Source organism: Taeniopygia guttata, chromosome 36 (genome assembly GCF_048771995.1).
Source record: "Taeniopygia guttata chromosome 36, bTaeGut7.mat, whole genome shotgun sequence".
In the NCBI taxonomy this organism is placed as follows: domain Eukaryota; kingdom Metazoa; phylum Chordata; class Aves; order Passeriformes; family Estrildidae; genus Taeniopygia; species Taeniopygia guttata.
Window position 1 is genome coordinate 4,337,049 of NC_133061.1, and position 27,893 is coordinate 4,364,941.

General features: G+C 51.5%; 1 protein-coding gene across 1 annotated transcript in view; it reads left to right on the plus strand.

The window, feature by feature from the left end:
* The window catches only part of LOC140681477 (uncharacterized), a 472,703-nt gene that overhangs the window by 442,843 nt on the left and 1,967 nt on the right, over window positions 1-27,893 (plus strand). The window contains 1 exon segment of the mRNA XM_072921312.1: window positions 20,410-20,420. Within this exon segment, the coding sequence (XP_072777413.1) occupies window positions 20,410-20,420 (11 nt within the window).

Sequence of the window (27,893 nt, forward strand, 5' to 3'; positions counted from 1 at the left end):
CATCAGGCCCTGGAGTGTCACAATGTTCCCCTTGCTTCTGCAGTGCCACAATGGCCCCATGCTTCCATGAGGCCTTGCAGTGTCACAATGGCTTTGTGGTTCCACAAAGCCCTGATGTGTCACAATGGCCCCTGGGCTCCGTGTGCCCTCGCTGTGTCACAGCGGCTCCTCTGTGACACTGCGGCTGCACAAGGTCACCATGGACCCTTGGTTCCTTGGGGTCTCTGAGTTTCACATTGGTCTCCTTGATTCCATGAGGCAGCACAGTGTCACAATGGCCCCTTGGTTCCGTGAGGTTCCGTAGTGTCACCATGGTGTCCTTGGACCTGCATTATCACAACTGACCTGTGGTAATCACATATCCTCTGAGCAGAGAGAGAGCTCTCCCAGGATTTTCCTGGGAAGCTGTGAGAAGCTGTGAGAAAGCTCAGAGAAAAAAATGAGAAACAATTCTTATCTTCACTTGCTGCACCTGTTGTTGTGCACATGTGGAATGTGTTATGGAGATTTGTTTACCAAAGGGTGATTTCTAAATTGGCCAATGGTGATGGTGTTTGGATTTCAATTAACCAGTCTGGTCTGTCTGTATCGGACTGTCAGCAAGAGCGATGAGTGTTTCTTAGCAGTATAGTATAGGATAATGTAATAAAGTGATTGATCAGCCTTCTGGAATCATGGAGTCAGTGCTAATTATTACAGGCTGGGGACGCCCTGCTACGATAGTTATCTAAGTCAATCTTCCCTTACCTCTGAATGCTAAACAGAATAGGCTTAACAGGCATAGCAGGAACACCAACCACTGTAGACCCAAAGAGCTGGCTGAGGAGTTGGGAGAAAACTTCCCCTGGTGTCATTTCCTCACAGTAGGTACCATTATTAAAGTAATTCCAAACACATACACTTAGTGTGTGGTAGCCTCAAATTCATGTGCCCACCGTCCAGAGGAAATTAAAAATCCATAAATTCCTCACCATATTAACCCATCAAACAAATTCATTATCAGCCAGATTTGCCATAGTTATAGGATGGGAAAAATGTAGCCACAACCATGTGCCACCCAAACCAGGGTAAGCTAGACCACATGGTGACACCTAACAAGGTTTCTATATCCAGTGCAACAAAAAAAAAAAAATCATGTTTCTCAAGAATTGTTACTCTTATTTCACCCTGTTTCTCTCAATGCCCTCAGGCTGCACATCGGGTGCCAAAACTGGTCTTGGTTTACAAGACAGGTGTCTGCTAGGGAAGGCAGCAAAAAGCCTCCTGTGGAATGGAGAATGTAAACCCCCTCCCTCCAAATTATTAGAGTCATGAAATCAAGGGGCTCTCAGGCAGGCAAAGATATGGGAATAGGACTGTCAGCTCTTTCCTAGTGTGTATAACAAAGCAAACAAGCAGCAGCAGCTGCGGCACGAACAGCAAACAGAGCAGAGCCCAGTCCCGGCCTTTGGGCCGTGGCGCTTTCCCTCGGTGCAGTTCCGGGCACAGCCAGCAGGGGCGCTGTGGCTCCCGGGGGCAGGGCAGGTGCGCTGACCCCCACGCGGCTGCAGGGGGCGCTCCGGCCGGGCTCGGCAGCGCGGGGCCATGGCGGCTTTGTCCGAAGGGGGAAGGGCTGGAGAGAGGCTTTGCTTCACAAACCCCGGGGCAGCCGGCTCCGGTGCCCCAGCAGGACTCTCAGAAAGCAGTCAGCTCGGTGCCCCAGCAGCACTGGCAAAAAGCAGTCAGCTGGGCTGGCAGGATGTCTCGGCAGGCAGGGGGTGAGGGGCTCCAAGCAGGGCAGGGAGAGCCCAGCTCAGGATCCTGGGCACCAGAGCAGACAGGGATAGGTCTCTCTTTTAGTGGGGCAGGTGTAAATAAGGTCCCAGTTTAGTGGCTGTTCTCACAAGCAGAGGCTCATCCCAGGACAGAAGAAACAGCTCTGGCCCGGGCTCTGGCAGCAGCAGTGGAAACTCCCATCTCCAAGAGCAGCAGCTCCTCCCAAAATAAGGGATCAGCCGATAAACATCAGCCAATGATAAGGAACAAACAGAAAGGAAAAACCCAACCCCCAACACTGGTTTATAATTCCTAATGCTAAGGGAGAATTGTATAAAGTTTTAATTCCACCTTTATAATTGTTTACATACGAGCTCTTGAAATGTCAGGGGTAGGGATTGGAACCTGCTGCTCCAAGGCTCCTCTCACAAAAAGAGTCTTAGCAAGGCTGGCGGTCCTTGGGGGTATTTGGGGGTCTATAGGGGCTATTGGGGGTCCTTTCTGTGCCTCCTGACCTGACAGGAGCTTCTCTAATAAACTTTGGCTAAAGCTCCCAGTCTGCCCATGACAGGAGCCCCTGTGAGTGCCTGTGACATCCCGGCTCTTTGGCAGCCTGGGGACACTTAGAAAGTCCCCATGAAACCCCTCTGAGGGCCTGTCAAAATATCTGAACCTTAATATGCAAACTGTCAGCCCTTAACTGAAAGGTTGGTGGTTCGAGCCCACCCAGGGATGCCATTTATGTCAGAATCTGTGGTATTTAAATGATCCCAAAATTGCAGAAATTTGCTGTCTTTGAGCCCCGCTGCCAAAGAAGAAGCCGTAATTCATCTGTGCTCGTTTTCAAGGTTGTTTATTTTTCCTTATCTATAACATGTTCTGTCTGACCTGCAGTAGGCCTTTCTTGCGGGGCAGCGTGCAGGGCTCTGCCCCTCAGTGGGAAGTTACAAACATTATATACCAGAAACTACCTGTGCTATATTTACAATAATGTGCCAATACCTATCCCCTGTGTTGAACAATGTGTCCCCAGTCTAAACCAACAGAAAAATGCCAACACTGCAGTGAAACATGGAAGGCATGAAGAAGATGAAAAAGGACAGGACACACACGATTTTCTCCATCTTGCCTCCTTTGAACCCCTTATCTAGAATCCTAAAATTCTACTTTTGCACCCGTGTCACACTAATTATTACTCATATCAAACACTCAGAGTGTGTAATTCATCCTGTAAGATTGAATACTCTTTTCCATGGACAGAGATCACAGGCACTGTCTCTTAGGGCTCTGTGCAGGGGGGTTCCTGACCCCCTTGCCAGGGTCCCAGGCCTTCCAGGGCAGCCAGAGGGATGCCCTGGATTACCACAGCAAACCTCATCAGGACCCATTGCTATGGTCAGTTTCCATGGCAACCATCACCAGCCCCCTGTTGCTATGGTCAGTTTCCATGGCAACCAGCACCAGCCCCTGTTGCTATGGTCAGTCCCTGGGCAGCTCCATGGAGACCCCATGCCAGGGGTGGTTGCCATGGACACCAGCTCAGGCCTGCAGCCAGAGCCCGTTTCCATGGCAACCATTTCCAGTCCCATCCCCAGACTCATGGGATCCCAGAACCACAGAAATGGCTGAGCTGGGAGGGACCCATCAGGATCCTCGAGTCCAGCTGCTGGCCCTGCACAGGACACCCCAACACTGCCAGCCTGGGCCTGGCAGCGCTGTCCAAACACTGCAGGAGCTCAGAGAGCCCTGGAGCTGTGACCCTTCCCTGGGGAGCCTGGGCAGTGCCCCAGCAGCCTCTGGGCAAAAACCTTTCCCTGAGATCCAACCTCAGCCTGCCCCGACTCAGCTGCAGCCGCTCCCTCCACTCCTGTCCCTGGGCACCAGAGTGAAGAGATTCCCTCAGCCCCAGCCAGGGACCCACTCCCAAGGCTGCTGCCATGGCCACCAGGGCTGGCACCAGCTGGGATGCTCAGTTTCCACAGGCCGGGATTCAGGAATGGGATTTCCCAGTTTCCTGCTCTCGCTAAAACCCCGCTGGCTCTCGTTGCCCTCCCACCTTCCACTGAAGGAAAAAATGGAAAGATCCCAGGCTGGGATAAGAACAATTTACTGGGAACAGCAACAAGATAAGGAACAAACAGGAATAGAAAAGCTATTGACAACAGAAGGGATTAGAAAAAGTATTTACAGGGGAGATTACATCACCATCAATTGTATCTTCCTGGCCACGCATCTCCTCCTGTCTGAAAAGGACAACCTTCTAAGGGAGAGAGAGAGAGAGAGAGTCCCTTTCCTGCCCCTGGCAATGACCTGAGGTGGGAGTGAATGTAGTGACAGGGCCATGGCCAGACCCTCATGTTCTTCAATCCCACATAAGGTCATTGGCAGGGGCAGGAGAAGGTACAGGTAACTTCCCAGCATGGATCACAGGGAACATGAATCAAAGGGAACATGGATCACCAGGGCTCTTCCCAATGTGTTCCTCCAATGGGGGATGAAGCTGGAGCAGTGCATGAAGCTCTTCCTGAAGCTGGGGAATTTTCAGGGCTTCCCTTACCGGTGCCTCCGTTGGTGTTTGGTCAAGTCAGAGCTCTGGGTGAAGCTCTTCCCACACTGGGGACACCCATAGGGCCTCTCCCCAGTGTGGATGCGCCGGTGGGTGACAAGGGTGGAGTTGTGCTTGAAGCCCTTCCTGCAGTCAGGGCAGCGGACGGGCCTCTCATCCGTGTGAATCCGCTGATGTACAAGGAGATCAGAGCTGCTGTGAAACCTCTTCTGACACTCAGGACACTCGTAGGGCCTCTCCCCAGTGTGGAACCTCTGGTGGATGATGAGGTCGGAGCTGCAGCTGAAGCCCTTCCCACATTCCCCACACTCGTAGGGCCATTCCCCGGTGTGGATCATCTGATGTCGTTTCAGACTGTTGCTCTGCCTGAAGCTCTTCCCACACTCCAAGCACTTGTGGGGCTTCTCCCCATCGTGAAGCTTCTCAGGGACCACCAGCTCCAAGCTCTGGCTGAAGCTCTGCCCACCTTCCTGACCCAGAGTGGGCCTTTCCTCCTCAGAGCACCCTGGACTGGGTTTGCAGCCCCTCCTCCTGTGGGATCTCCGGGGCTTTTCCTCCCTGTTGGATTCTTGCGCTGTGGAGTTGCTCAAATCGGCCTCTTCCATGTGGTTGTGCTGCAGGGATTTGTCCTTCCTGGTCTCCATCATCAGCTCCTGCTCTGGGGTAGGAAGGACAAGGAGAGGATGGGATTTGCCTCCGTGCCACAAGGAAGGGTAAGGAGATCCCCCCAGTGCATCCCCGTCAGCAGAGCGTCGGCAGCGGGGCTGTCCTGCAGCCGGGGGCCAGGCTGGGCCGGGAGATGGAGCAGGAGAGAGGGGGAAAGGGGCACTGACTTCCTCCTCACCTGCCTCAGTGTCCCAGGGCATCTTCCTCTTCCTCGCAACCTTCTCCTCCATGTGGCGAATGTTTGGGTACGGGAAATTCTGTTTTGGGAGGAAAACAAGGGATGAGCACATTGAGTTTTGTACTGGTTTGAAGGCCAACCAGGAGGAGACTCTAAGCCAGAATGACAATTGAATAAGAAAAGTAGGATCAAAGCAATGATACAGAAACACTGGCTTAATCGGACAGAGTCAGGATATAACCTGACACCCCGATGGTCAGGGTGGTGGTAGCAGTCTGATGAAATGGTGGCTGCAGTCCGGCTGGAGTGATGAACGTGATTCTGTCAAAGCGGTGATCCTGTAGAAGGGTCTGGTCTTCCTCTGAAGGTCCAGTGGTGGTTATGGAGCTCTTGTCCTCTGGGAATGCAGTAGTCAAGGTGGTCGTGGTGTTGCAAGGGTGAGATTATATCCAGGTAGGAATGCTTGGTTCCTCCCCCTGGGCGGAGCATCCCACAATGCGATGATGTAATTTTATCAGCCCTGCAGTGACACTCAATGGCCCATTAACAGAAGATGGCCCCTGGAGGGCGTTATCAGGGCTGAGCCATGGAAGAGATAAAGAACACTGCCCCACCTGTTGATAACAGTTTATGGAGATGGTGACTGAAAACACTTTTGGTTACATCTGACACTGTAACCTGAAACAGTGAGGCCATCCCTGCTCGGGGTGGGGGATGAACACCACCCCCCTTACCCAAACTGGCTCAGGTGTAACACCCCCACCCTGGGAAGGACACGCACACAGGGGACAATGTCACACTTGCCCCACCCCGAGGGAGATCTCTGTCCCTGTCACTCCCTTACTTTCTCTCACGTTTATCTTTCTTTCCATGTCTCTCTCTACCTCATATTTACTGTTCAATAAAATCCACCTCGGATTTGGTCTCGTTAGCACATTAAATGGGGCAGAGGCATCTCTCTAACAATTTTTTTAGCCAGATTGAGACATTATTTTGCACTGTGAGTTCAGGGCACTGCTGTCTGACCCCAAGTGCCTTTGACAACAGCATGGTTCCCTCCTCTGACGAGCTTGTGGCTCTTTCTGGAGGAACTCTTGGAAACTTGGATGCAGCTTCCTCTGAGTGACTTTTGGGAGAACTTATGAGGAAAATGGCTGTTGTGAGTGGCCAGTGTAAAGAAAATATTTTCTTGTCCTTCCCTGAAATGTTTGTTAAAATCACTGGAGGAAAGGGACCAAATGATACCAGTGAGACTGACAAGGACCATTCACCACACAGTGAGGAACACAATGCTACTAAAGTCCTACAAGAAGCCCAACTCAAGTAGCTAAATTCTGAAGTAACTCCTGAATTCACAGGCTTGGGGGCTTTTCCAAATATGAGAATCATTATTTTCTTCGTCCCTGTCACCTTTGTAACAGCTACACAGAGCTTTCCCTTCCTTTTAATAATCTGTATCAGGCCAAATTTCCATTTTTCTTTTTTTGGAACCTGCCAGCATCTGAGCTGGAGCTGTGCTGGAACTGGTGAAATTTGGAATTGCCACAGAATTGCTTGTTGTTGGCTTAGTAATGTTTGGGATTTGTTTGCGTTTCCATCACAAGTAACTTGTGGGAAGAGCAAATCTTCCTCAAGGCATTTTATGGAGGGTTAAGTTTGATTTCTGCTGAGTTTGTTTTGTCCAGTGCCCAGGGGATGCTCAAGGGGTATCTGGTTTTGGTTTGGCCCTAATTTTCTTCTGATTTGTCTTTATCACTTAAAAACACCTGAAAAACAGCTCAAAAGAGTATTGATCAGAAATGTCAAAAGTCCCTCCATCTAAGAGTTATTTGAGGTGGAATTTACGGTTTGGAAACATATTCTGGGGGATTTGTGGGTTCTTGGGGGATATATGGGAGTATTCTCCATATCTTTGCAGTCCAAAAGCCAAGGTGGGTTGCTCTGTCACCTCAAAATTATTCAATCCCACTGGAAGCCCCAAAATCTTACCCCAAAATTACTCAATCCCACCTCAAAATGGCTGGTTCCCACCTCAGTCCCATGCCAAAATTACTCAATTCCACAGCCTCTAGGGTGAGATGGGGTTGGAAGGCGATCGGGAGAAGTGAGATCTAAATTTGAGGTTGTGGGATTAAGATTGTGTGGGTCTGGGTGGTTGTGATTTATTTTGATAGTAAATAAAACTTCCAGAATTATTGATTTCTGTTCCATTCATTTTCTGTCAGTTCTGGTTTGCTTTTCAGAGTGCCGCCTTCTCAACTTATTTTGTTTCTGTCCTCCTGTCCCAGACTGAAAAGCAAGATGTGTTCTATTTGCCATCTGTGTGACAGTTGTCCTGAGTTAAGTGGGCAGTTTTTCCTTATCTCTTCCACAATCAGTCCCCCCTCAGGGGAGACATCTGCTGATAATGGGCTATTGAATGTCACTGCATGACTGATAAGAACTATAACATCCCACTGTGAGATGCTCTGCCTAGAGGAAGGAGCCAAGCATTCCTACCTGCATCTAGTCTTGAGATTCTGGCCCACCAACACAGCTTTTTCTGGGCTGGATTTCTCAGAGGAACAGCTGCCTCTTCCTCTTCAGAAGAAGACACCCTTTTCTACAGGATCACTTCTCCAACAGAACCACACCTGACACTGCAGGAGGACTGCAGCCACAATTCCAATTGGACTGCGGCCAACACCCTGTCCAACAGAGTGTCAGGTTGTATTCTGGCTCTCTCAGTGTTGTTTTGGTTCATATTTTCATTTTCTTCCCTAATAAAAAGCTGTTATTCCTGCTCCCATATTTTTACCTGAGAGCCCCCCCCTTAATTTCAAATTTATAACAATTCAGAAAGAAATAGTCTACATTTTTCCATTTCAGGAGAGGCTCCTGCCTTCCTTAGCAGACACGTGTCATTCCAACACAAAACACCTCCTTTCTCTCCTGCCTTCCTTTGCCTGCTCTGTTTCTCTCTCTGTGTCTCCCTTGACCCAGGGCAGCTCCCCCCAAAGGCCCTGCCCTGAATTAATTCCCAGTGCAGGAGCTACGACAACCATGGGTGAAGTTATGAAGGCTGGCAGTGAAATGTCACTGCAAGATCTTGCTCCACTTGGCTGTTGGCTCTTCAATAAGAGCTTTGCCTTCAAGGGCAGGAACATCTTTTCCTGGCTGGGAACTGGAATTCCAGCCCCTGGGAGTGTGTGCCATGGATCCCAGAGGGGCATTCCTGAGGCTCCCAGGGTTCTGCTCCTGCCGTGCCTCCCAAGGAGCTGTGCAGGGCAGGGGACAAGGTGCAGCAGCTGTGTTGGTGCTGCAGTGCCACAACGGCCCCTGGTTCCAGGAGTTTCCGCACTGCCAACAGCCGTTCCTGGGTTCCATGATGCCCTGCTGTGTCCCCATGGATATTTGGTGGCATGAAGTTCTTCAGTGTCACAATGGCCACCTTGCTCCATGAGCTTCTGCAGTGTCCAAATGGCCTCCTTGGATGGGCAGTGTCACCATGGACCATTGGCTCCATGCAGCCCCGCTGGGTCACCATGGACTCCTTGGTTCCATGAGGTTCTGGGGGTGTCTCCATGGTCTCCTTGGATCCACAGTGTCACAATGGACCACTGGATCCATGTGGCCCTGCTGTGTCACCATGGCCCCTTGGTTCCTTGGGACCCCAGGGTCACTATTGACTCCTTGCTTCCACGTCACCCGCTCAGTGCCAAAATGGCCCCTTTGTTCCATGGGGGACACAAAAGATTTATGGAAACATTGAGCAAATCCTGCTTAACACACCTGGGAACACCTGTTTGCATTCCAGAGGGAGGTTAAAGGTGAGGATGGCACCAGCAGCTTCCATCTGAAACAGAGATCCAGGGAAAGGACAGGGACAGAGAATTCAACTGGGAGACTCAGAGAATTCTGCTTCCAGAGATCATTTCTGGTCACACTGTCCCTTGTAGAAAGGTGACACCATTCCAGGCAGCCTGTACTGAGCAGGTGGCTCCTGAGTGGGGTTTGTTGTTTAGGAAACCTGCTCAGGCTTTTCCATTCTTTCTTTCCCAAGAGGAAAACTTCTCCTGGGCCTGTGTGCAGGCAGAGCCCTGAGGAGAGCAGGTGGGACACGGTGCAATGGGCTGGGACATGGAGCTGCAGAGCTCAGGGACAAGGTTCTGCTGCAGGACACAGGGATGTCAGTGCCAGGTGGGTGATGTCAGGCATGGTGAGGCTGGGGGTGAGGAGCAGCTTGTCCAAACAGGGTCAGCCCTCAGGGGGCCCATTCTTGTACATGCCCAGACCTCCTAAGGAGACCTTCAGCATCAAGATCTCCTGGGGAATGCTTCTATCAGCTCTTCTCTGAACTGGAAAATAAGACAATACTCACTTGATTAAAGAAAAAATGTCATGAGGTGCACTTGGAAATCTTCCTCCTTAATTGAACTCTAAACTGGCTCCAATCAGCTGCTCAAGTCCTGGAGAGCTGAAAACAATTTAATGAAGACAAAGCACCCGTGAGGGCTTCCTTTTCTTTAATGATCCCCATGGAGGATTTGGGGTGAAGTCCAGAACCCTCAGGCACTGAGAGAAGGCTGAAGAAGCTGCTCAAGGAGTCAGGAGCAAAACTCCAAGTCCCTTGGAGCATCACTAGGCCCCAGTGAGGGCAGGGACTGCCAAAGGCTCCCCAGGGACTGGTGAGAGCAGATCCTTGAGGCCAGGATTGCAGGGAGCCCAAGGCTCAGAGCAGGGAACTGCAATGCTGAGCAAGGCCTGGGCTGGCTGGGGGAAGCAGAAAGGCCAAGCCCTGAGCCCAGCCTGGCACAGCAGGGCCTGTCCCTCACGGGTGGCTCGGGGCTGTTTGTGGGGCAGGGGGATGTGAGGGGAAGCAAGGACAAATGTCACAAACCTGTGTGACCCTGCTGATCCTCATGGAACCAAGGGGCCATTGTGACACTGTGCTGCCTCATGGAATCAAGGAGACCATTGTGAACTCGGTGACCCCAAGGAACCAAGGGTCCATGGTGACCTTGTGCAGCTGCAGTGTCACAGAGGAGCCGCTGTGACACAGTGAGGGCACACGGAGCCCAGGGGCCATTGTGACACATCAGGGCTCTGTGGAACCCCGAAGCCATTGTGACACTGCAAGGCCTCATGGAAGCACGGGGCCATTGTGACACTGCAGAAGCAAGGGGAACATTGTGACACTCCAGGGCCTCATGGAACCAAGGAGACCATTGTGACACTGTGGGGTCCATGGAACCAAGGGAACATGGAACAGGTCTGGCTGGCTGGGCCTCCTGGGGACCACCTGACAGGTCCAGCTGACCTTGGCATGTCGAGGGATACTTCTCATCTGCCCCTGAAGCACTGCGGCTCTGGGCTTTTCTTCCCATGGGAGAGAACTGTCCTTCTCCTCCAGGGGCCTATGGCCAAAATTGGGATTTCTTCTGCAAATTTTCTTAACTGCAAAGATTGTTTCCAGATGAAATCTGCCAGGAGAGACAGCTCTCGCAGGCTTGGCCACTCGGGGGCCACCTCTCATCTGCCTTTCAAACACTGGAACCATGTGCTTTTCTTTCTTATGGGAAAAAAACATCCATCTTGACCAGGCACCCATGGCCAAAACTCAGGATCTGCCTCCAGAATTCCCTATATCCAAGGATAGCTCCCAGACAGAAGCTGCCAGGACTGACAAGTCTGGCTGGCCTTGGCTTCCTGAGGGCTGGCACTCATCTGCCTCTGAAACACCGGGGCTCTGTGATTTCCTTCCTAATGAAAAGAACTCCTCTTCCTGTCCAGGCACCCACAGCCAAAACTGAGATTCCACCTCCAAAATGCCCTGTGTCGAAGGACAGCCCCTAGACAAAAGGTTCCAGGAGAGACAGGTCTGGCTGGCTTGGCCTAAGGGTGCCCACCTCTCATCTTCTTCCAGAACACTTGGATTTTGTGTTTTTCATTTCTATAGGGAAAAACCTTCCATCCTGACCAGGCACCCGTGACCAAAACTGGGATTCCACCTCCAAAACTCTGTACATCCAAGGATTGCTCCCAAGTGAAAGCTGCCAGGACAGACAGGTCTGGCTGCCCTTGGCCTCTTGGGAGCTGCCTCTCACCTGCCTCGAAACACTGGGGCTCTGTGCCTTCCTTCAAATGGAAGCGAACCTTCTTTCTTCTCAAGGGGTCCATGGTCAAAATTGAAATTCCTCCTCCCTAATTCCATATGATAAAAGTTGCCAGGACAAACAGGTCTGGTTGGTTCAGCCTCTCAGGAGCCACCTCTCTCCTCTTCTGTTTTGAAACACATGATCTGTGCTTTCCTTCCTATGGAAAAGAACCATCCTTCTTATCTACACAGAAATGGCTGAAATTGGGGTTCCACCTCTAAAATTCCCTATATCCAAGGGTTGCTCCCAGCCAAAATCTGCCAGTACCATCAAGCCTGGCTGGCCTTGGCCTCTGGTGGCTGCCCCTGCCACACTGGGGCTCGGTTCTTTCCTTCACATGGAGATCACTGTGACACTGTGGGCACCTCATGGAGCCAAGGGGATCATTGTGGCACCACTGGAGCCCATGGAACCAAGGGGCCATGGTGACACCGCGGGGCTTCATGGACCCAGAGACCATTATGACTCTGTGGGGCCTGATGGAACCATGGAGACCATTCTGACCCTTCAGGGCCTGGTGTCACCAAGGGGGCATTGTGACACCTCAGGGCCTCCTGGAAGCAAGGGACCATTGGGACACTGTGGGGCCCCATGGAAGCGAGGGAACATGGACCAGGTCTGGCTGGCTTGGCCTCCCAGGGACCACCTGACAGGTCTGGCTGATGTTGGAATGCCAAGGGCTGCTCTCATCAGCTACTGGAGCACTGGGGCTCTGTGCTTTCCTTGCTATGGAAAAGAACTCTCATTCTTCTCCAGGCACACATGGCCAGAATTCAGATTTCCCCTCCAAATTTCCTTTTATCCAGGGATTGCTCCCATAGGAATATTGCCATGAGAAGTCTGGCTGGCAATGGTTTCATGAGGGTGACCTCTCATCTGTCCCCAAAACACTGGGGAAGGCTCCGTGCTTTCCTTCCTATGGGAAAGAACTTTTCAGCTTCTCTTAGTGCCCATAGCTGAGATTGGGGTTCTACCTCCAAAATTCCCTATATCCAAAGGCTCCCAGAAAAATCTGCCATTACTGACAATTCTGGCTGGCCTTGGCCTAGTGAGGCTCTCATCTCCCTTCAGAACACTGGGGCTCTGGGCTTTCCTTCCTATGGAAAAGAACTGTCCTTCTTGTCCAGGTGCCTATGGCCAGAATTGGGGTTCCACCTCCAACATTGCCTGTTGTGACAGACTGGAGGAGATTGTTGGCTGGAAACATTTTGTGTGTTGGGAAGGAAGGGGCAGCTCCAGCCTTGCCCTGCCCTGGAACCCCAGCCCTGCCCTGCCCTGGAAGCCAAATCCCCCCAGAGCCTCTATCCCAGCCCAGCAGTGTCTGCCAGGCTCTGGCACAGCACAGGCAATGCTCCACAGCCACCTCTGGTGATCCCAGAGACCCAGCTCCAGTGACACCAGCCCTGAGCAAGGGGCCCAGGGCAGGTGTCCATGGCAAACAACCATCACAGCAGCTCCAGGCCTTGGTTGTCACGGCACCAAACCAAGGAACGCGTCCCTGTGGCTGTTGCTGTGGAACCTGGTGGCACCAATGAGTGTCACTGCAATTGTACCTGGAACAGCCCTGGCACTGCTTTGTCCTGAGGGCTGCCATGGCAGCTGAATGCAGCAACAGCTCTGCAGGCCATGGAACCTGGCTGCAGAAATGACTCCTTGGGGTGGTTTCCAAGGAAACCTGAACTGATGAGCGTTGCCATGGCACCCAAACCCATCAGTCTGGTCAGTGCAGTGTCCATGGACACAGCCCCTTGCAATAGCCCAGTGCAGGTTGGGATGATGATCCACCCTCACAGCTGTAGTGGTCTTGGAGGCACCTTCGGCTTGGCACAGACCCGAGGAGGGTGTCTGTTTTCAATGGGGAAACTCAGGAGTTTAGTTAACTTCAAAAATAAAAGAAGGAGAAACCCTCCTTGGCTGTGCACAGCCAGTTCTTTGAGCAAAGCAGGTCCCAGATGAGTGAAGAGAGACAGGATGGGATTGGGGAATGGGGAGCAAGGTTGTCCACACTGGGTCAGATCTCAAGGCACAGTGTCTCTGACCAGGCCAGACCTCCTTAAGAGAGTCCCTGGGTCAGTATCAGTCACTGAATGCTGCAATCACATATTGTATAATAAGAAGAGTAATAAAACACACCCTTTAAAACAGGAATACATATTTCCTAAAAGCTCTTCAAAATATTTCTCAATAACTGCAGAAGGAAATCTTCCTAATGAACTGCCCCAGACAAGAGGGAAATCAAGGCACAGCCATGGTTTGTCAGGACTTGCTTGATCCTAATGACCCCTGTTGGTGCATTTGGAGCTGAGACCTGGAACCTCAGGGCCTGAGAGGAGATTGCACAAACCTTTCCAGAAGTCAAGGCAGAGGAAACACCCAAATGTGTCAAAGAATTAATGGGACCCACTGAGGTCCATCCCCAGCACAGGCTCCTCATGGACTCCTTGGAGGAGAGAATTGGAGGCCAGGATGGCACAAAAATCTCTCAGAGACTCAAAATGGCAAAAAAAAACCTCTCAGTGTGGAAAGGACAATCTAAAGTACCATACAAAAGTTGAGTATCTCAAAGCATTAATGAGCCCGACTGAGTGTCAGTACAAAGCTCTCAAGGGACTCGTTAAAGCAGATAACTGGAGGCCAGGATTGCAGAAACCTCTCAGAGACTGCAAGGCAAAAGCAAAAGCCAAAGTCCTTTGAAAAACCTGCAGTCCCTGGGAGCATGAAGGAGCCCCCAGGGCCATTCCTGACCAAGGCTCCCCAGGGACTCCTTCCAGCAGATCCTTGAGGCCACTGGGATGTGGGCTAGGGGGGGATGCTGAGGGCAGGACCAGGGGGTGACAGTGCCCAGCCTGGCTGGGGCTGTGCCAGGAGGCCCCAGGGCCTCAGGACAAGGTGTCTCCTCACAGCCCTTGGTGGCACAGACCCTGCTGTGCCCCAGGGCACCAAGACTTGGCTTCTCTTTGTCCCCACCTCTCATCAGTGCCTCCAGTTCTCTGCTCTGCCTGGGGCCTGGGGACACTTTCTCAGTCGTGTCCCTCAGTGGGACCCATTAAAAGTCCAAGAAACTTTGGAGTTGGATTCTGACTTGGAGTTCTGGAGAGGTTTCTGCAGCTCCCTCCCAGGGCCTGATGTTCAGGGCCTGAGCACAAAGCCCCAGAGGGTCATTAAAGTCCTTGTGCTGTGTCTGTGCTGCTGAGCTGGGCCGGGCTCCTGGCACAGAGGGTGATCCTGGTAACCAAGCAGAGCTTCAAAAGCACATTTCTCTTGTGAGCAGCTCTTCTCCCAGCCCAGCAGGGCTGGGGCACTGCCTGCAGCCAGCCCAGGCACAGCACAGAGGCACAGAGAGCTTCAATCAGTCAGGGCTGGGAAGGGGCTGAGAAGTGCCTGGGGCAGAATCACTGCCAGCCCTTGGCACAGGAACCTCTGGCTGCAGGACAATGCAGCTGCAGCTCCTGGAGAGATCTCCTAAAGCTGGAACATCCCAATGCCCACAGACACTGTGAGTACAATTCTGAGTATTTCTGGTGCAGGGCAGGTGAAATGCTCACTCAGCTCTGACATGGTGAGGGGTTCTGATCAGTCATAGAGTATTTCCAAGACAAGGATTTTGATAAAAATGAGGAAATTTCCTAAGACTTTGTATTCAGTTTCCTACTACTGGAGAGTGGCAGGGACAGGGGGACAAATATTACAGGTGTTTTGAATTTTGACCAGCACGTGAGATATCTGAATTGTTATTTTAGTAATCAATAGGGTCACAGCAGATGCCTAATGTGCTTGCAGCTCCTCTGCCAGTGGACAGCACCAGCATCACCTCTGCTGGAGCCATCAGGCTCAGTCTGAGCTGTCCTTTCTCCAAGCTGCAAACAGAACCTGCCCCAGCCAGTGCCCTGCAAACAGGCAGGGTTCTGTCACACCAAGGAGAGTGCACAGGGATTTGGGGTCTGGGAGTGCTGGCAGGGAGAGATCAGGCACAGGGAAACACCTGCAGGAGGAAAATCTCCAGGAAGCAGAGAGAAGATCAGGGAAGGAGAGAAAACAAAGCCCAGAAATGCTGAGGCAGGGAGAGTTTAGAGATGTCCAGAGGATCCCCTCCAGTGCAGCCCCTCCCTCTGCACAAGCCCCCTCCCTCCTGTCCCCCAGCCAAGCCTCTGCCCTCAGGGCCGGGGCTCCAAGGCGTGCAGCCCCTCCTGTGCAGGCAGAGCTGCAGCAGAGCTGTGGGGCAGCTCTGCAGCCCCGGGCCCAGTTCCCTCTGCAGAGCACAGGGCTGGGAGCAGCTGCCCGGCACTGGGGGCTCTGGCAGGGGGCACAGCTGGCTCAGGGTGACACAGCTGTCCCCAGTGCCCGGCTCTGGGCAATGCTGGCAGTGCAGCCAGGGAAGGAGCTGCATCTCCCTTCATCCAGTGCCATCAGAAGGACACTTGGAAGTCTCCCGGAGATTTCAGTCCAAGCTGGGAGCTTCAATTCAGGGTGCAAACCTGTCCAAAGCATCTCTGAGTTATAGGATTCATGGGGAAATGCAGAGGTGTTGTGACACTGAAAATGCTGCTGGGTTGGTGAAATGAGCAATGTGAGTCCTTGGCTCCAAATGTGGAGCTGAGCTGTGGTGGATCCATCTGCTCTCAGCAGTACCTGGTGAGCTTAACAGAGAACTTGGGAGTGTGAACATCCTCCACTTGAGATAAGTGAAAGCCCAGAGAAACTCCAAACAGAATGAGGTAACAGACCTTCTTCCCCCAATCTCTGCTCATAATTTTGCATCAGACAACCCACTCTGTTCTACCACAGGGCAGCAGAAATGCTGAGCATTTCTGATATCCAGGAACACCATCAGAGATAAGGGGGAACTTATAAAGAAGACCCCAAACATCCAAAACACTAAAGACAATGTCCACATGTGTCACAGAGGAGGGTTTATGGGAAATGTCTTTGATTTTCATTACACATATCTCCTCTCTCTTCACTGTCCTTTCTCTGTGAACAGATGACCATGTGCAGCCACAGCAAATGTCCAACAGCAGCTCCATCAGCCACTTCCTCCTGCTGGCACTGGCAGACACGCGGCAGCTGCAGCTCCTGCACTTCTGCCTCTTCCTGGGCATCTCCCTGGCTGCCCTCCTGGGCAACGGCCTCATCATCAGCGCCGTAGCCTGCGGCCACCACCTGCACACGCCCATGTTCTTCTTCCTGCTCAACCTGGCCCTCAGCGACCTGGGCTCCATCTGCACCGCTGTCCCCAAAGCCATGTACAATTCCCTCTGGGACACCAGCACCATCTCCTACACAGGATGTGCTGCACAGCTTTTTTTTTTTTGTCTTTTTCATCTCAGCAGAGTATTTCCTCCTGACTGTCATGTGCTACGACCGCTACGTGTCCATCTGCAAACCCCTGCACTACGGGACCCTCCTGGGCAGCAGAGCTTGTGCCCACATGGCAGCAGCTGCCTGGGCCAGTGCCTTTCTTAATGCTCTGCTGCACACAGCCAATACATTTTCTTTGCCCCTGTGCCATGGTAATGCCCTGGGCCAGTTCTTCTGTGAAATCCCACAGATCCTCAAACTCTCCTGGCTCCAAATCCTATCTCAGAGAACTTGGGTTTCTTGTGTTTTCTATATTTTTATCATTTTGTTGTTTTGTGTTCATTGTTTTCTCGTATGTGCAGATTTTCAGGGCTGTGCTGAGGATCCCCTCTGAGCAGGGACAGCACAAAGCCTTTTCCACCTGCTTCCCTCACCTGGCTGTGGTCTCTCTGTTCGTCAGCAGTATTGTGTTTGCCTATTTGAAGCCCCCCTCTATCTTGTCCCCATCCCTGGATCTGGCCCTGTCAGTTCTGTACTCAGTGGTGCCTCCAGCCCTGAACCCCCTCATCTACAGCCTGAGGAACCAGGAGCTCAAGGCTGCAGTGTGGACACTGATGACTGGATGCTTTTAGGAACATTAAACTGCTGAAAAATTTTGCCACATCACTTCCAATAAAAGTCATCTTTGATACTTCTTGTTGGTTTCATCTTGGACGTTCTTTTTCTTTGTTTTTCTTAATTCATATTGTCCACAATAAACATCATTGTGCCATTTCTCATTTTGCTTCTCTCCACCTTCCCTGTGGCCACAGACTGTGTCAATGAGGAGCTGTGCTCTCAAACCACTCTCAGTGGCTTTAAAAAAACTAAAAGGATCTCCCAGCAAACTTTTCTGCAGAGATGCCCTTTTGTTGCCTTCTCTGGAGCTGCAGCAGCAATGTCTGTGTGCAGAGCAGGGTGCAGATCAGGGCTGGCACAGCAGCTCTGGCCCTGCTGGCCACACCATTCCTGATCCAGGCCAGGAGCCATTGGCCTTCTTGGCCACCTGGGCACACGGCTGGCTCATGTCCAGCCTGCTGTCCATCAGTCCCTGCAGGTCCCTTTCTGCCTGGCTGCTGTCCAGCCACTCTGTCCCCAGCCTGTAGCGCTGCAGGGGTTGTTGTGGCCAAAGTGCAGGACCCGGCACTTGGACTTGTTAAACCTCATGTTGCTGGATTTGGGCCCTGGATCCAATCTGTCCAGGGCCCTGTGCAGAGCCCTCCTACCCTCCAGCAGATCAACACTCACATCCAGCTTGGTGTCATCTGCAAAGATGTCCTTGTTTCCATGGCTCCCCTCAGTGTCACAATGTCCCTTTGGTTACACCAGGCCCTGCACTGTCACACTGGTCTCCTTGGTTCCATGGAGCCCCAAAATTTGACAATGGACTCCTTGGTTCCATGGGGCCCCTCAGTGTCACAATGTTCTTGTTAGTGCTGCAGTTTCACAGTGGCCCCTCGGTTCCATGGGGCCCCAGGGTGTCACAAAGGCCCCATGGTCACATGAGGCCCCACACTGTCACAATGCTCTCTGTGGTTCCACAAGTCCCCTCAGTGTCACAATGGACTCCTTGTTTCCACGAGGCCCCACAGAGTCACAAGGGCCTTCCAGATTCCTTGAGGCCCCAGAGTGTCACAGTGGCCCCTTGGTTACACGAGGCCCCGCAGTGTCACCATGGCCTCTGTGGTTCCACCAGGACCCAGTGTCACGGGGACTCCCTGGTTCCATTGGGCCCCAGAGCACCACAATGGGGCCCTGGTTCTATGGGGCTGCACGGTGTCACCATGGTCCTCTTAGTTCCACCAGGCCCTGCAGGGTCACAATGGCCCCAGAGTGTCCCAATCATCACAGAATGACAGAATCAAATAGGCTGGAAAAGACCTTTGGGATCACCAAGTCCAACCAATGCCCTAATACCGCCTTGTCACCCAGACCATGCCACTGAGTGCCACTGGAGAGGGACAGTGACTCTGCCACCTCCCCCCTGGCCTGCCCATTCCAGTGCCCACTCACCCTTTCTGTGAAGAACTTCTTCCTCTTGTCCAGCCTAAACCTCCCCTGGTGCAGCTGAAGGCTGTGTCTTCTTGTCCTGCCCTCCAGCAGATCCACACTCACACCCAGCTTGGTGTCACCTGCAAATTTGGTGATTTGGTGATGGTGGGCTCGATCCCCTCCCCCAGATCATCAGTGAAGATGTTAAACAGGACTGGGCCCAACACTGATCCCTGGGGACAGCACCAGGGACTGGACACCAGCTGGGTGCAGCACCATCCCCACCCCTCTCTGGGCCCAGCCTCCAGCCAGCTCTTCCATCTCCCAGCCAGGAGGGAACCTGCCCAAGCCATGGGCTGCAGCTTTTCCAGGGAATGCTGTCAGAGGCAGTGTCCAAGGCTTTGCTGAAGTCCAGATGGACACATCCACAGCCTTTCCCACATCCACAGGTGGGTCACCTGGTTACAAAAGGAGATCAGGGTGCTCAGGCAGGACCTGCCCCTCTTAAATCCACGCTGGCTGGCTCTGACCCCTCGGCCATCCTGTGGGTGCCCTGTGGTGGCACTCAAGGTGATCTGTTCCATAACCTTGCTGGGCACCGAGGTCAGGCTGACAGGCCTGGAGTTCCCCAGATCCTCCTTCCAGCCCTTCTTGGGGATGGGCTCACACTGGCACCTCCAGTGCTCTGGGACCTCCCTGGTGAGCCAGGACTGATGGTAAATGATGGGGAGCAGCTTGGGGAGCTAATCCACCAGCTCCCTCATGCCCCTAGGATGGATCCCATCCCATCCCATCCACCTGTGAGCATCTGAGTGGCTCAGCAGGTCACCAGCTGCTTCCTCCTGGATTACAGGGGCCTGTTCTGCTCCCTGTGCCCATCTACCAGCTCAGGAGAACTCTTGTCCTCAGGGCAACCTGTCCTAATATTGAAAATTGATACAAACAAGGTGTTAAGTAGTTTGACCTTTTCTTTATGTTTAGTTACTATATTTTCCACTGGATCCAATAAAGAGTAGAGGTTCTCCTTATACCACATTTTGCTATTAATTTATTTATAGAAATATTTTCTACTCTTATTTACACAAGTATCCAGGTTAATCTCTGAGATTTCACCTCTTTCCTTTTTCTTCTGCATGACCTAACAACATCCTTAAACACTTGTTAAGTTGACTGACCTTCTGTCCAAAGTTAATGCACCCTCTTCTTTCCTGAGTTCCTACAAAAGTTCCATGGGCAATCAAGGCAGACATGTTCCTCACCAGCTCATCTTTTGCCACACTGGGACAGGCTGTTCCTTCCCCTTTAACATTACTTTCCTGAAATGTGCCCATCCTTCCTGCACCCCTTTGTTTTTAAGGGCTGTTTCCCTTAGAAAAATCAATGCCTATTTCAGAACTCCCCAATTCTGCATCCTAAATAAGCCACAGGCTGCCCTTCCCAATTCCAGTGTGGAAGTTTCGATGCTGCTCCTCCTTCTTTCACAGATCATTGAAAACTTGATAATTTCATGGTCCCTGTGCCCCAGGCAGCCTTTGACCCCCACATCTGATTTTCATATCTATTCAAACTGCATGAGGAGGTGCTTGGATTCAGTGCCAATTGGAGATTGCACATATCAGTGAATTAACAGGGGGAAAAAAACGTAAATAGGACCTAGGAAATCTTTTTTCACTGTCTTGCTACATATAATATACTTCAAATACACTTCTGAATTCTACTTAACCACAAAAGATTTGAAAATTTAGATCAAATTATTTCCAGAGGCTTGGTTTGTTAAGGTGTTCTGAATGTTAATGAGCCCTGGGGCACTGAATTCCTGAACTGAAGAGCTGAAGGCTGAAGAAGCCTCTGGAGCAGTAAAATTCAGCAGCAGCCTCCAAGTTGCTGAGGATGTCAGCAGCCCCCACTGAGGCCATCCCTGCCCAGAGACCCTGGGGGAATGGGCAGACAAGGAGAGCGTCCCTGGGGCTGGGGCAGCAGAACTCAGAGGCACCAGCGGCTCCAGCTGGGAAATGGAGTGTGGGATGGGGCTGTGAAAGCCCTGCCTGGGCTGTGCCAAGCAGGACACACAAGCCCTGACCCCCATCCCCCAAACAACTCTCTTAAGGAGACATTTAAAAGGAATTACAGTTATTTGTGTCCTCTGAGTTGGACTCCCTGGAGAAATACCAACAAGAGATTCTCAGGAACTCAAAACAACACAACAGCTTTTGCTGGGAACTTTAGGAAATCAGAGAAACTTTGGCAAAAGATTTAATTTGATATTCAATCTACAGAAAACACTTCTCAAAGCATTACCTTGGCCCACTGAACTTCACAAACACTACACCTGTTCAATTTTAAGTTAATCAAAATTTGCAAGAGGACAGAAATAGAAGAAGTAGACACAGAAGGAAAGGAAAAATAAGACTTAGGGAAGCACACACAGAGCTACTAACTCCTGGATTCCAGTGGGGTTCAGATAGAAATTCCAAGAGGAGGTAGAGCCAAGATGTGTGCCTGCCTTGTGGTCAGCCTTAAATACCCCTTGATCTTCCTGGGCCCTTCCCCCAGGTCGAACTTGGGGCCTTTTGGTCACTCAGGAGCTGGGCTGGGGCTCCAGAGGTGGCTGTGGAGCATTGCCTGTGCTGTGCCAGGGCCTGGCAGACACTGCTGGGCTGGGATAGAGGCTCTGGCGGGATTGGGGTTCCAGGGCAGGGCAGGGCTGGGGTTCCAGGGCAGGGCAAGGCTGGACCTGCCCCTTCCTTCCCAACACACAAAATGTTTCCAGCCAACAATCTCCTCCAGTCTGTCACAACAGGCAATGTTGGAGGTGGAACCCCAATTCTGGCCATAGGCACCTGGACAAGAAGGACAGTTCTTTTCCATAGGAAGGAAAGCCCAGAGCCCCAGTGTTCTGAAGGGAGCTGAGAGCCTCACTGGGCCAAGGCCAGCCAGAATTGTCAGTAATGGCAGATTTTTCTGGGACCAGCCTTTGGATATAGGGAATTTTGGAGGTAGAATCCCAGTCTCAGCCATGGGCACTAGGAGAAGTTGGAAAGTTCTTTCCCATAGGAAGGAAAGCACGGAGCCTTCCCCAGGGTTTTGGGGACAGATGAGAGGTCACCCTCATGAAACCATTGCCAGCCAGACTTCTCATGGCAATATTCCTATGGGAGCAATCCCTGGATAAAAGGAAATTTGGAGGTGAAATCAGAATTCTGGCCATGTGTGCCTGGAGAAGAATGAGAGTTCTTTTCCATAGCAAGGAAAGCACAGAGCCCCAGTGCTCCAGTAGCTGATGAGAGCAGCCCTTGGAATTCCAACATCAGCCAGACCTGTCAGGTGGCCCCTGGCAGGCCAAGCCAGCCAGACCTGTTCCATGTTCCCTCACTTCCATGGGGCCCCACAGTGTCCCAATGGTCCCTTGCTTCCAGGAGACCCTGAGGTGTCACAATGCCCCCTTGGTGACACCAGGCCCTGAAGGGTCAGAATGGTCTCCATGGTTCCATCAGGCCCCACAGAGCCATCGTGGTCTCTGGGTCCATGAAGCCCCGCGGTGTCACCATGGCCCCTTGGTTCCATGGGCTCCAGTGGTGCCACAATGATCCCCTTGGTTCCATGAGGTGCCCACAGTGTCACAGTGATCTCCATGGGAAGGAAAGAACCGAGCCCCAGTGTGGCAGGGGCAGCCACCAGAGGCCAAGGCCAGCCAGGCTTGATGGTACTGGCAGATTTTGGCTGGGAGCAACCCTTGGATATAGGGAATTTTAGAGGTGGAACTCCAATTTCAGCCATTTCTGTGTAGATAAGAAGGTTCTTTTCCATAGGACGGAAAGCACAGACCTTGTGTTTCAAAACAGAAGAGGAGACAGGTGGCTCCTGAGAGGCTGAACCAACCAGACCTGTTTGTCCTGGCAGCTTTTATCATATGGAATTTGGGAGGAGGAATTTCAATTTTGACCATGGACCCCTTGAGAAGAAAGAAGGTTCGCTTCCATTCGAAGGAAGGCACAGAGCCCCAGTGTTTCGAGGCAGGTGAGAGGCAGCTCCCAAGAGGCCAAGGGCAGCCAGACCTGTCTGTCCTGGCAGCTTTCACTTGGGAGCAATCCTTGGATGTACAGAGTTTTGGAGGTGGAATCCCAGTTTTGGTCACGGGTGCCTGGTCAGGATGGATGGTTTTTCCCTATAGAAATGAAAAACACAAAATCCAAGTGTTCTGGAAGAAGATGAGAGGTGGCCACCCTTAGGCCGAGCCAGCCAGACCTGTCTCTCCTGATACTTTTCATCTAAGGGCAGTCCTTGGACACAGGGCATTTTGAGGTGGAATCTCAGTTTTGGCTGTGGGTTCCTGGAGAGGAAGAATTATTTACATTAGGAAGAAAAGAACAGAGCCCCGGTGTTTCAGAGGCACATGAATGCCAGCCCTCAGGAAGCCAAGGCCAGCCAGACTTGTCAGTCCTGGCAGCTTCTGTCTGGGAGCTATCCTTGGATATAGGGAATTCTGGAGGCAGATCCTCAGTTTTGGCCATGGGTGCCTGGTGGAGATGGATGTTTTTTCCCATAAGAAAGAAAAGCACACGGTCCCAGTGTTTCAAAGGCAGATGAGAGGTGACCCGTGGGTGGTCAAGGAAGTCAAACCTGTCTCTCCTGGCAGATTTCATCTGGAAACAATCCTTTTATATAAGGAAATTTGGAGAAGAAATCCCAGTTTTGGCCATAGGCTCCTGGAGGAGAAGGACAGTTCTCTCCCATGGGAAGGAAAGCCCAGAGCCCCAGTGCTTCAGGGGCAGATGAGAAGTATCCCTTGACATGCCAAGGTCAGCCAGACCTGTCAGGTGGTCCCCAAGAAGCCCAACCAGCCAGACCTGTTCCATGTTCCCTTGGTTCCATGGACCCCACAGTGTCACAAGGATCTCCTTGGTTCCATGAGGCCCTGGAGTGTCACAATGTTCCCTTTGCTTCTGCAGTGTCACAATGGCCCTGTGCTTCCATGAAGCCTTGAAATGTCACAATGGCTTTGTGGTTCTACAAAACCCTGATGTGTCACAATGGCCCCTGGGCTCCGTGTGCCCTCGCTGTGTCACAGCGGCTCCTCTGTGACACTGCGGCTGCACAAGGTCACCATGGACCCTTGGTTCCTTGGGGTCTCTGAGTTCACAATGGTCTCCTTGATTCCATGAGGCAGCACAGTGTCACAATGGCCCCACGGTTCCATGAGGATCTGCAGGGTCACACAGGTTTGTGACATTTGTCCTTGCTGCCCCTCACATCCCCCTGCCCCACAAACAGCCCCGAGCCACCCGTGAGGGACAGGCCCTGCTGTGCCAGGCTGGGCTCAGGGCTTGGCCTTTCTGCTTCCCCCAGCCAGCCCAGGCCTTGCTCAGCATTGCAGTTCCCTGCTCTGAGCCTTGGGCTCCCTGCAATCCTGGCCTCAAGGATCTGCTCTCACCAGTCCCTGGGGAGCCTTTGGCTGTCCCTGCCCTCAGTGGGGCCCAAGGGACTTGGAGTTTTGCTCCTGACTTCTTGAGCAGCTTCTTCAGCCTTGTCTCAGTGCCTGACGGTTCTGGACTTCACCCCAAATCCACCATGGGGATCATTAAAGAAAAGGAAGCCCTTAGGGGCGCTTTGTCTTCATTCAATCGTCTGCAAGTCTCCAGGGCTTGTGCACCTGATTGGAGCCAGTTTGGAGTTCTTGTAAGGAGGAAGATTTCCAAGTGCACCTCATGACATTTTTTCTTCAATCAAATGTATATTTTTTTATTTTCCAGTTCAGAGAAGAGCTGATAGAAGCATTCCCCAGGTGATCTAGATACTGAAGGTCTCCTTAGGAGGTCTGGGCATGTACAAGAATGAACCCCCAGAGAACTGACCCTGTTTGGACAAGCTGCTCCTCACCCCCAGCCTCACCATGTCTGAAATCACCCACCCAGCACTGACATCCCTGTGCCCTGCAGCAGAACCTTGTCCCTGAGCTCTGCAGCTCCATGTCCCAGCCCATTGCACCGTGTCCCACCTGCTCTCCTCAGGGCTCTGCCTGCACACAGGCCCAGGAGAAGTTTTTCTCTTGGGAAGGAGAGAATGGAAAAGCCTGAGCAGGTTTCCTAAACAACAAACCCCACTCAGGAGCCACCTGCTCAGTACAGGCTGCCTGGAATGGTGTCACCTTTCTACAAGGAACAGTGTGACCAGAAATGATCTCTGGAAGCAGAATTCTCTGAGTCTCCCAGTTGAATTCTCTGTCCCACTCCTTTCCCTGGATCTCTGTTGCAGATTGAAGCTGCTGGTGCCATCCTCACCTTTAACCTCCCTCTGGAATGCAAACAGGTGTTCCCAGGTGTGTTAAGCAGGATTTGCTCAATGTTTCTATAAATCTTTTGTGTTCCCCATGGAACAAAGGGGCCATTTTGGCACTGAGGAGGTGACGTGGAAGCAAGGAGACAATTGTGACCCTGGGGTCCATGGAACCAAGGGGCCATGGTGACACAGCAGGGCCACGTGGATCCAGTGGTCCAGTGTGACATTGGGATCCAAGGAGACCATGGAGACACCCCCAGAACCTCATGGAACCAAGGAGTCCATGGTGACCCAGCGGGGCTGCATGGAGCCAATGGTCCATGGTGACACTGCCCATCCAAGGAGGCCATTTGGACACTGTGGAAGCTCATGGAGCGAGGTGGCCATTGTGACACTTAAGAACTTCAAGCCACCAAATATCCATGGGGACACAGCAGGGCATCATGGATCCCAGGAACGGCTGTTGGAAGTACGGAAACTCCTGGAACCAGTGGCTGTGGTAACACTGCAGCACCAACACAGCTGCTGCACCTTGTCCCCTGCCCTGCACAGCTCCTTGGGAGGCACGGCAGGAGCAGCACCCTGGGAGCCTCGGGAATGCCCCTCTGGGATCCATGGCACACACTCCCAGGGGCTGGAATTCCAGTTCCCAGCCAGGAAAAGATGTCCCTGCCCTTGAAGGCAAAGCTCTTATGGAAGAGCCAAAAGCCAAATGGAGCAAGATCCTACAGGGACATTTCACTGCCAGCCTTCCTAACTTCACCCAAGGTTGTTGTAGCTCATGGATTGGGAATTAAATCAGGGCAGGGTCTTTGGTGGGAGCTGCCCTGGGTCAAGGGAGATACAGAGAGAGAAACAGAGCAGGCAAAGGAAAGCAGGAGAGAAAGGAGGTGTTTTGGTTTGGAATGACAGGTGTCTGCTAAGGGAGGCAGGGGCCTCCCCTGAAATGGAAAAATGTAGATTCTTTCTTTCTGAATTGTTATAAATTTGAAATAAAGGGGGGCTCTCAGGTAAAAATATGGGAGCAGGAATAACAGCTTTTTATTAGGGAAGAAAATGAAAATATGAACAATGCAGTGAACCAAAACAACACTGAGAGAGCCAGAATACAACCTGACACGCTGTTGGACAGGGTGTTGGCTGCAGTCCAATTGGAATGGTGGCTGCAGTCCTCCTGGAGTGTCAGGTGTGGTTCTGTTGGAGAAGTGATCCTGTAGAAAAGGGTGTCTTCTTCTGAAGAGGAAGAGGCATCTGTTCCTCTGAGAAATCCAGCCCAGAAAAAGCTGTGTTGGTGGGCCAGAATCTCAAGATTAGATGCAGGTAGGAATGCTTGGCTCCTCTTTCTGGGCGGAGCATCTCACAATGGGATGTTACAGTTCTTATCAGTCATGCAGTGACATTCAATGGTTCATTATCAGCAGATGTCTGCCCTGAGGGAGGATTGATTGTGGAAGAGATAAGGAAAAACTGCCTACTTAACACAGGATGACTGCCAAACAGATGTCAAATAGAACACATCTTGCTTTTCAGTCTGGGACAGGAGGTCACAAACAAAATCAGCTGAGAAGGCGGCACTCTGAAAAGCAAACAAGAACTGTCAAAAAATGAATGGGACAGAAATCAATAATTCTGATAGTTTTATTTATTATCAAAATAAATCACACCCACCCAGCCCCATACAATCCTGACCCCACAACCTCAAATTTGGATCTTACTTCTCCCAATCTCCTTCCAACCCCATCTAACCCTGGAGGCTGAGGAATCGAGGAATTTTGGCATGGGACTGAGATGGGAACCAGCCATTTTGAGGTGGGATTGAGTCGTTTTGAGGTGACAGACAAATCCACCTTGGCTTTTGGAGTGCAAAGATATGGAGAATACTACCAGATATCTATCAGAACCCACAAATCCTCCAGAATATGTTCCCAAACCATAAATTCCACCTCAAACACCTGTTAAATGGTGGGACTTTTGACATCTCTGATCAATACTCTTTTTAGTAATTTTTCAGGTGTTTTTAAGTGATAAAGACAAATCAGAAGAAAATTAGGGCCAAACCAAAACCAGAGACCCCTTGAGCATCCCCTGGGCACCGGACAAAACAAACTCGCCAGAAATTAAACTGAACCCTCCATAAAATGCCTTGAGGAATATTTGCTCTTCCCACAAGTCACTTGTGATGGAAACGCAAACAAATCCCAAACATTAATAACCCACCAACAGCAGCAATTCTGTGGCAATTCCAAATTTCATCAGTTCCAGCACAGCTCCAGCTCAGATGCTGGCAGGTTCTAAAAAAAGAAATGTGGAAATTTGGCCCAATACAGATTATTAAAAGGAAGGGAAAGCTCTGTGTAGCTGTCACAAAGGTAACAGGGAACAAGAAAATAATGATTCTCCCCCCAAGCCTGTGAATTCAGGAGTTATTTGGGAATTTAGGTACTTGAGCTGGGCTTCTTGTAGGACTTTTACCGGCCTTGTGTTCCTCACCTTGGGGTGAATGAGCCTTGCCAGTCTCACTGGTATCATTTGGTCCCTTTCTTCCAGAGATTTTAACAAACTTTTCAAAGAATGACAAGAAAATATTTTCTTTACACTGGCCACCCACAACAGCCATTTTCCTCATAAGTTCTCCCAAAAGTCACTCAGAGGAAGCTGCATCCAAGTTTCCAAGAGTTCCTCCAGAAGGGGGCAGAACCTCCTCATAGGAGGGACCCATGCTGTTGTCAAAGGCACTTGGGGTCAGACAACAGTGCCCTGAACTCACTGTACAAAATAATGTTGAAAGCTGGTTAATAAAGTTGTTAAAGCGATGCCTGTGCCACAGTTAAGGTGCTAAGGAGATCAAATCTGAAGTAGATTTTCCTGAACAGTAAATGTGAGGTAGAGAGAGAGATGGAAAGGAAGAGAAAAGGGGGGAGAGCAAGGGAGTGACAGGGACAGAGATCTCCCCTGGGACAGGGCAAGTGTGACATTGTCCCCTGTG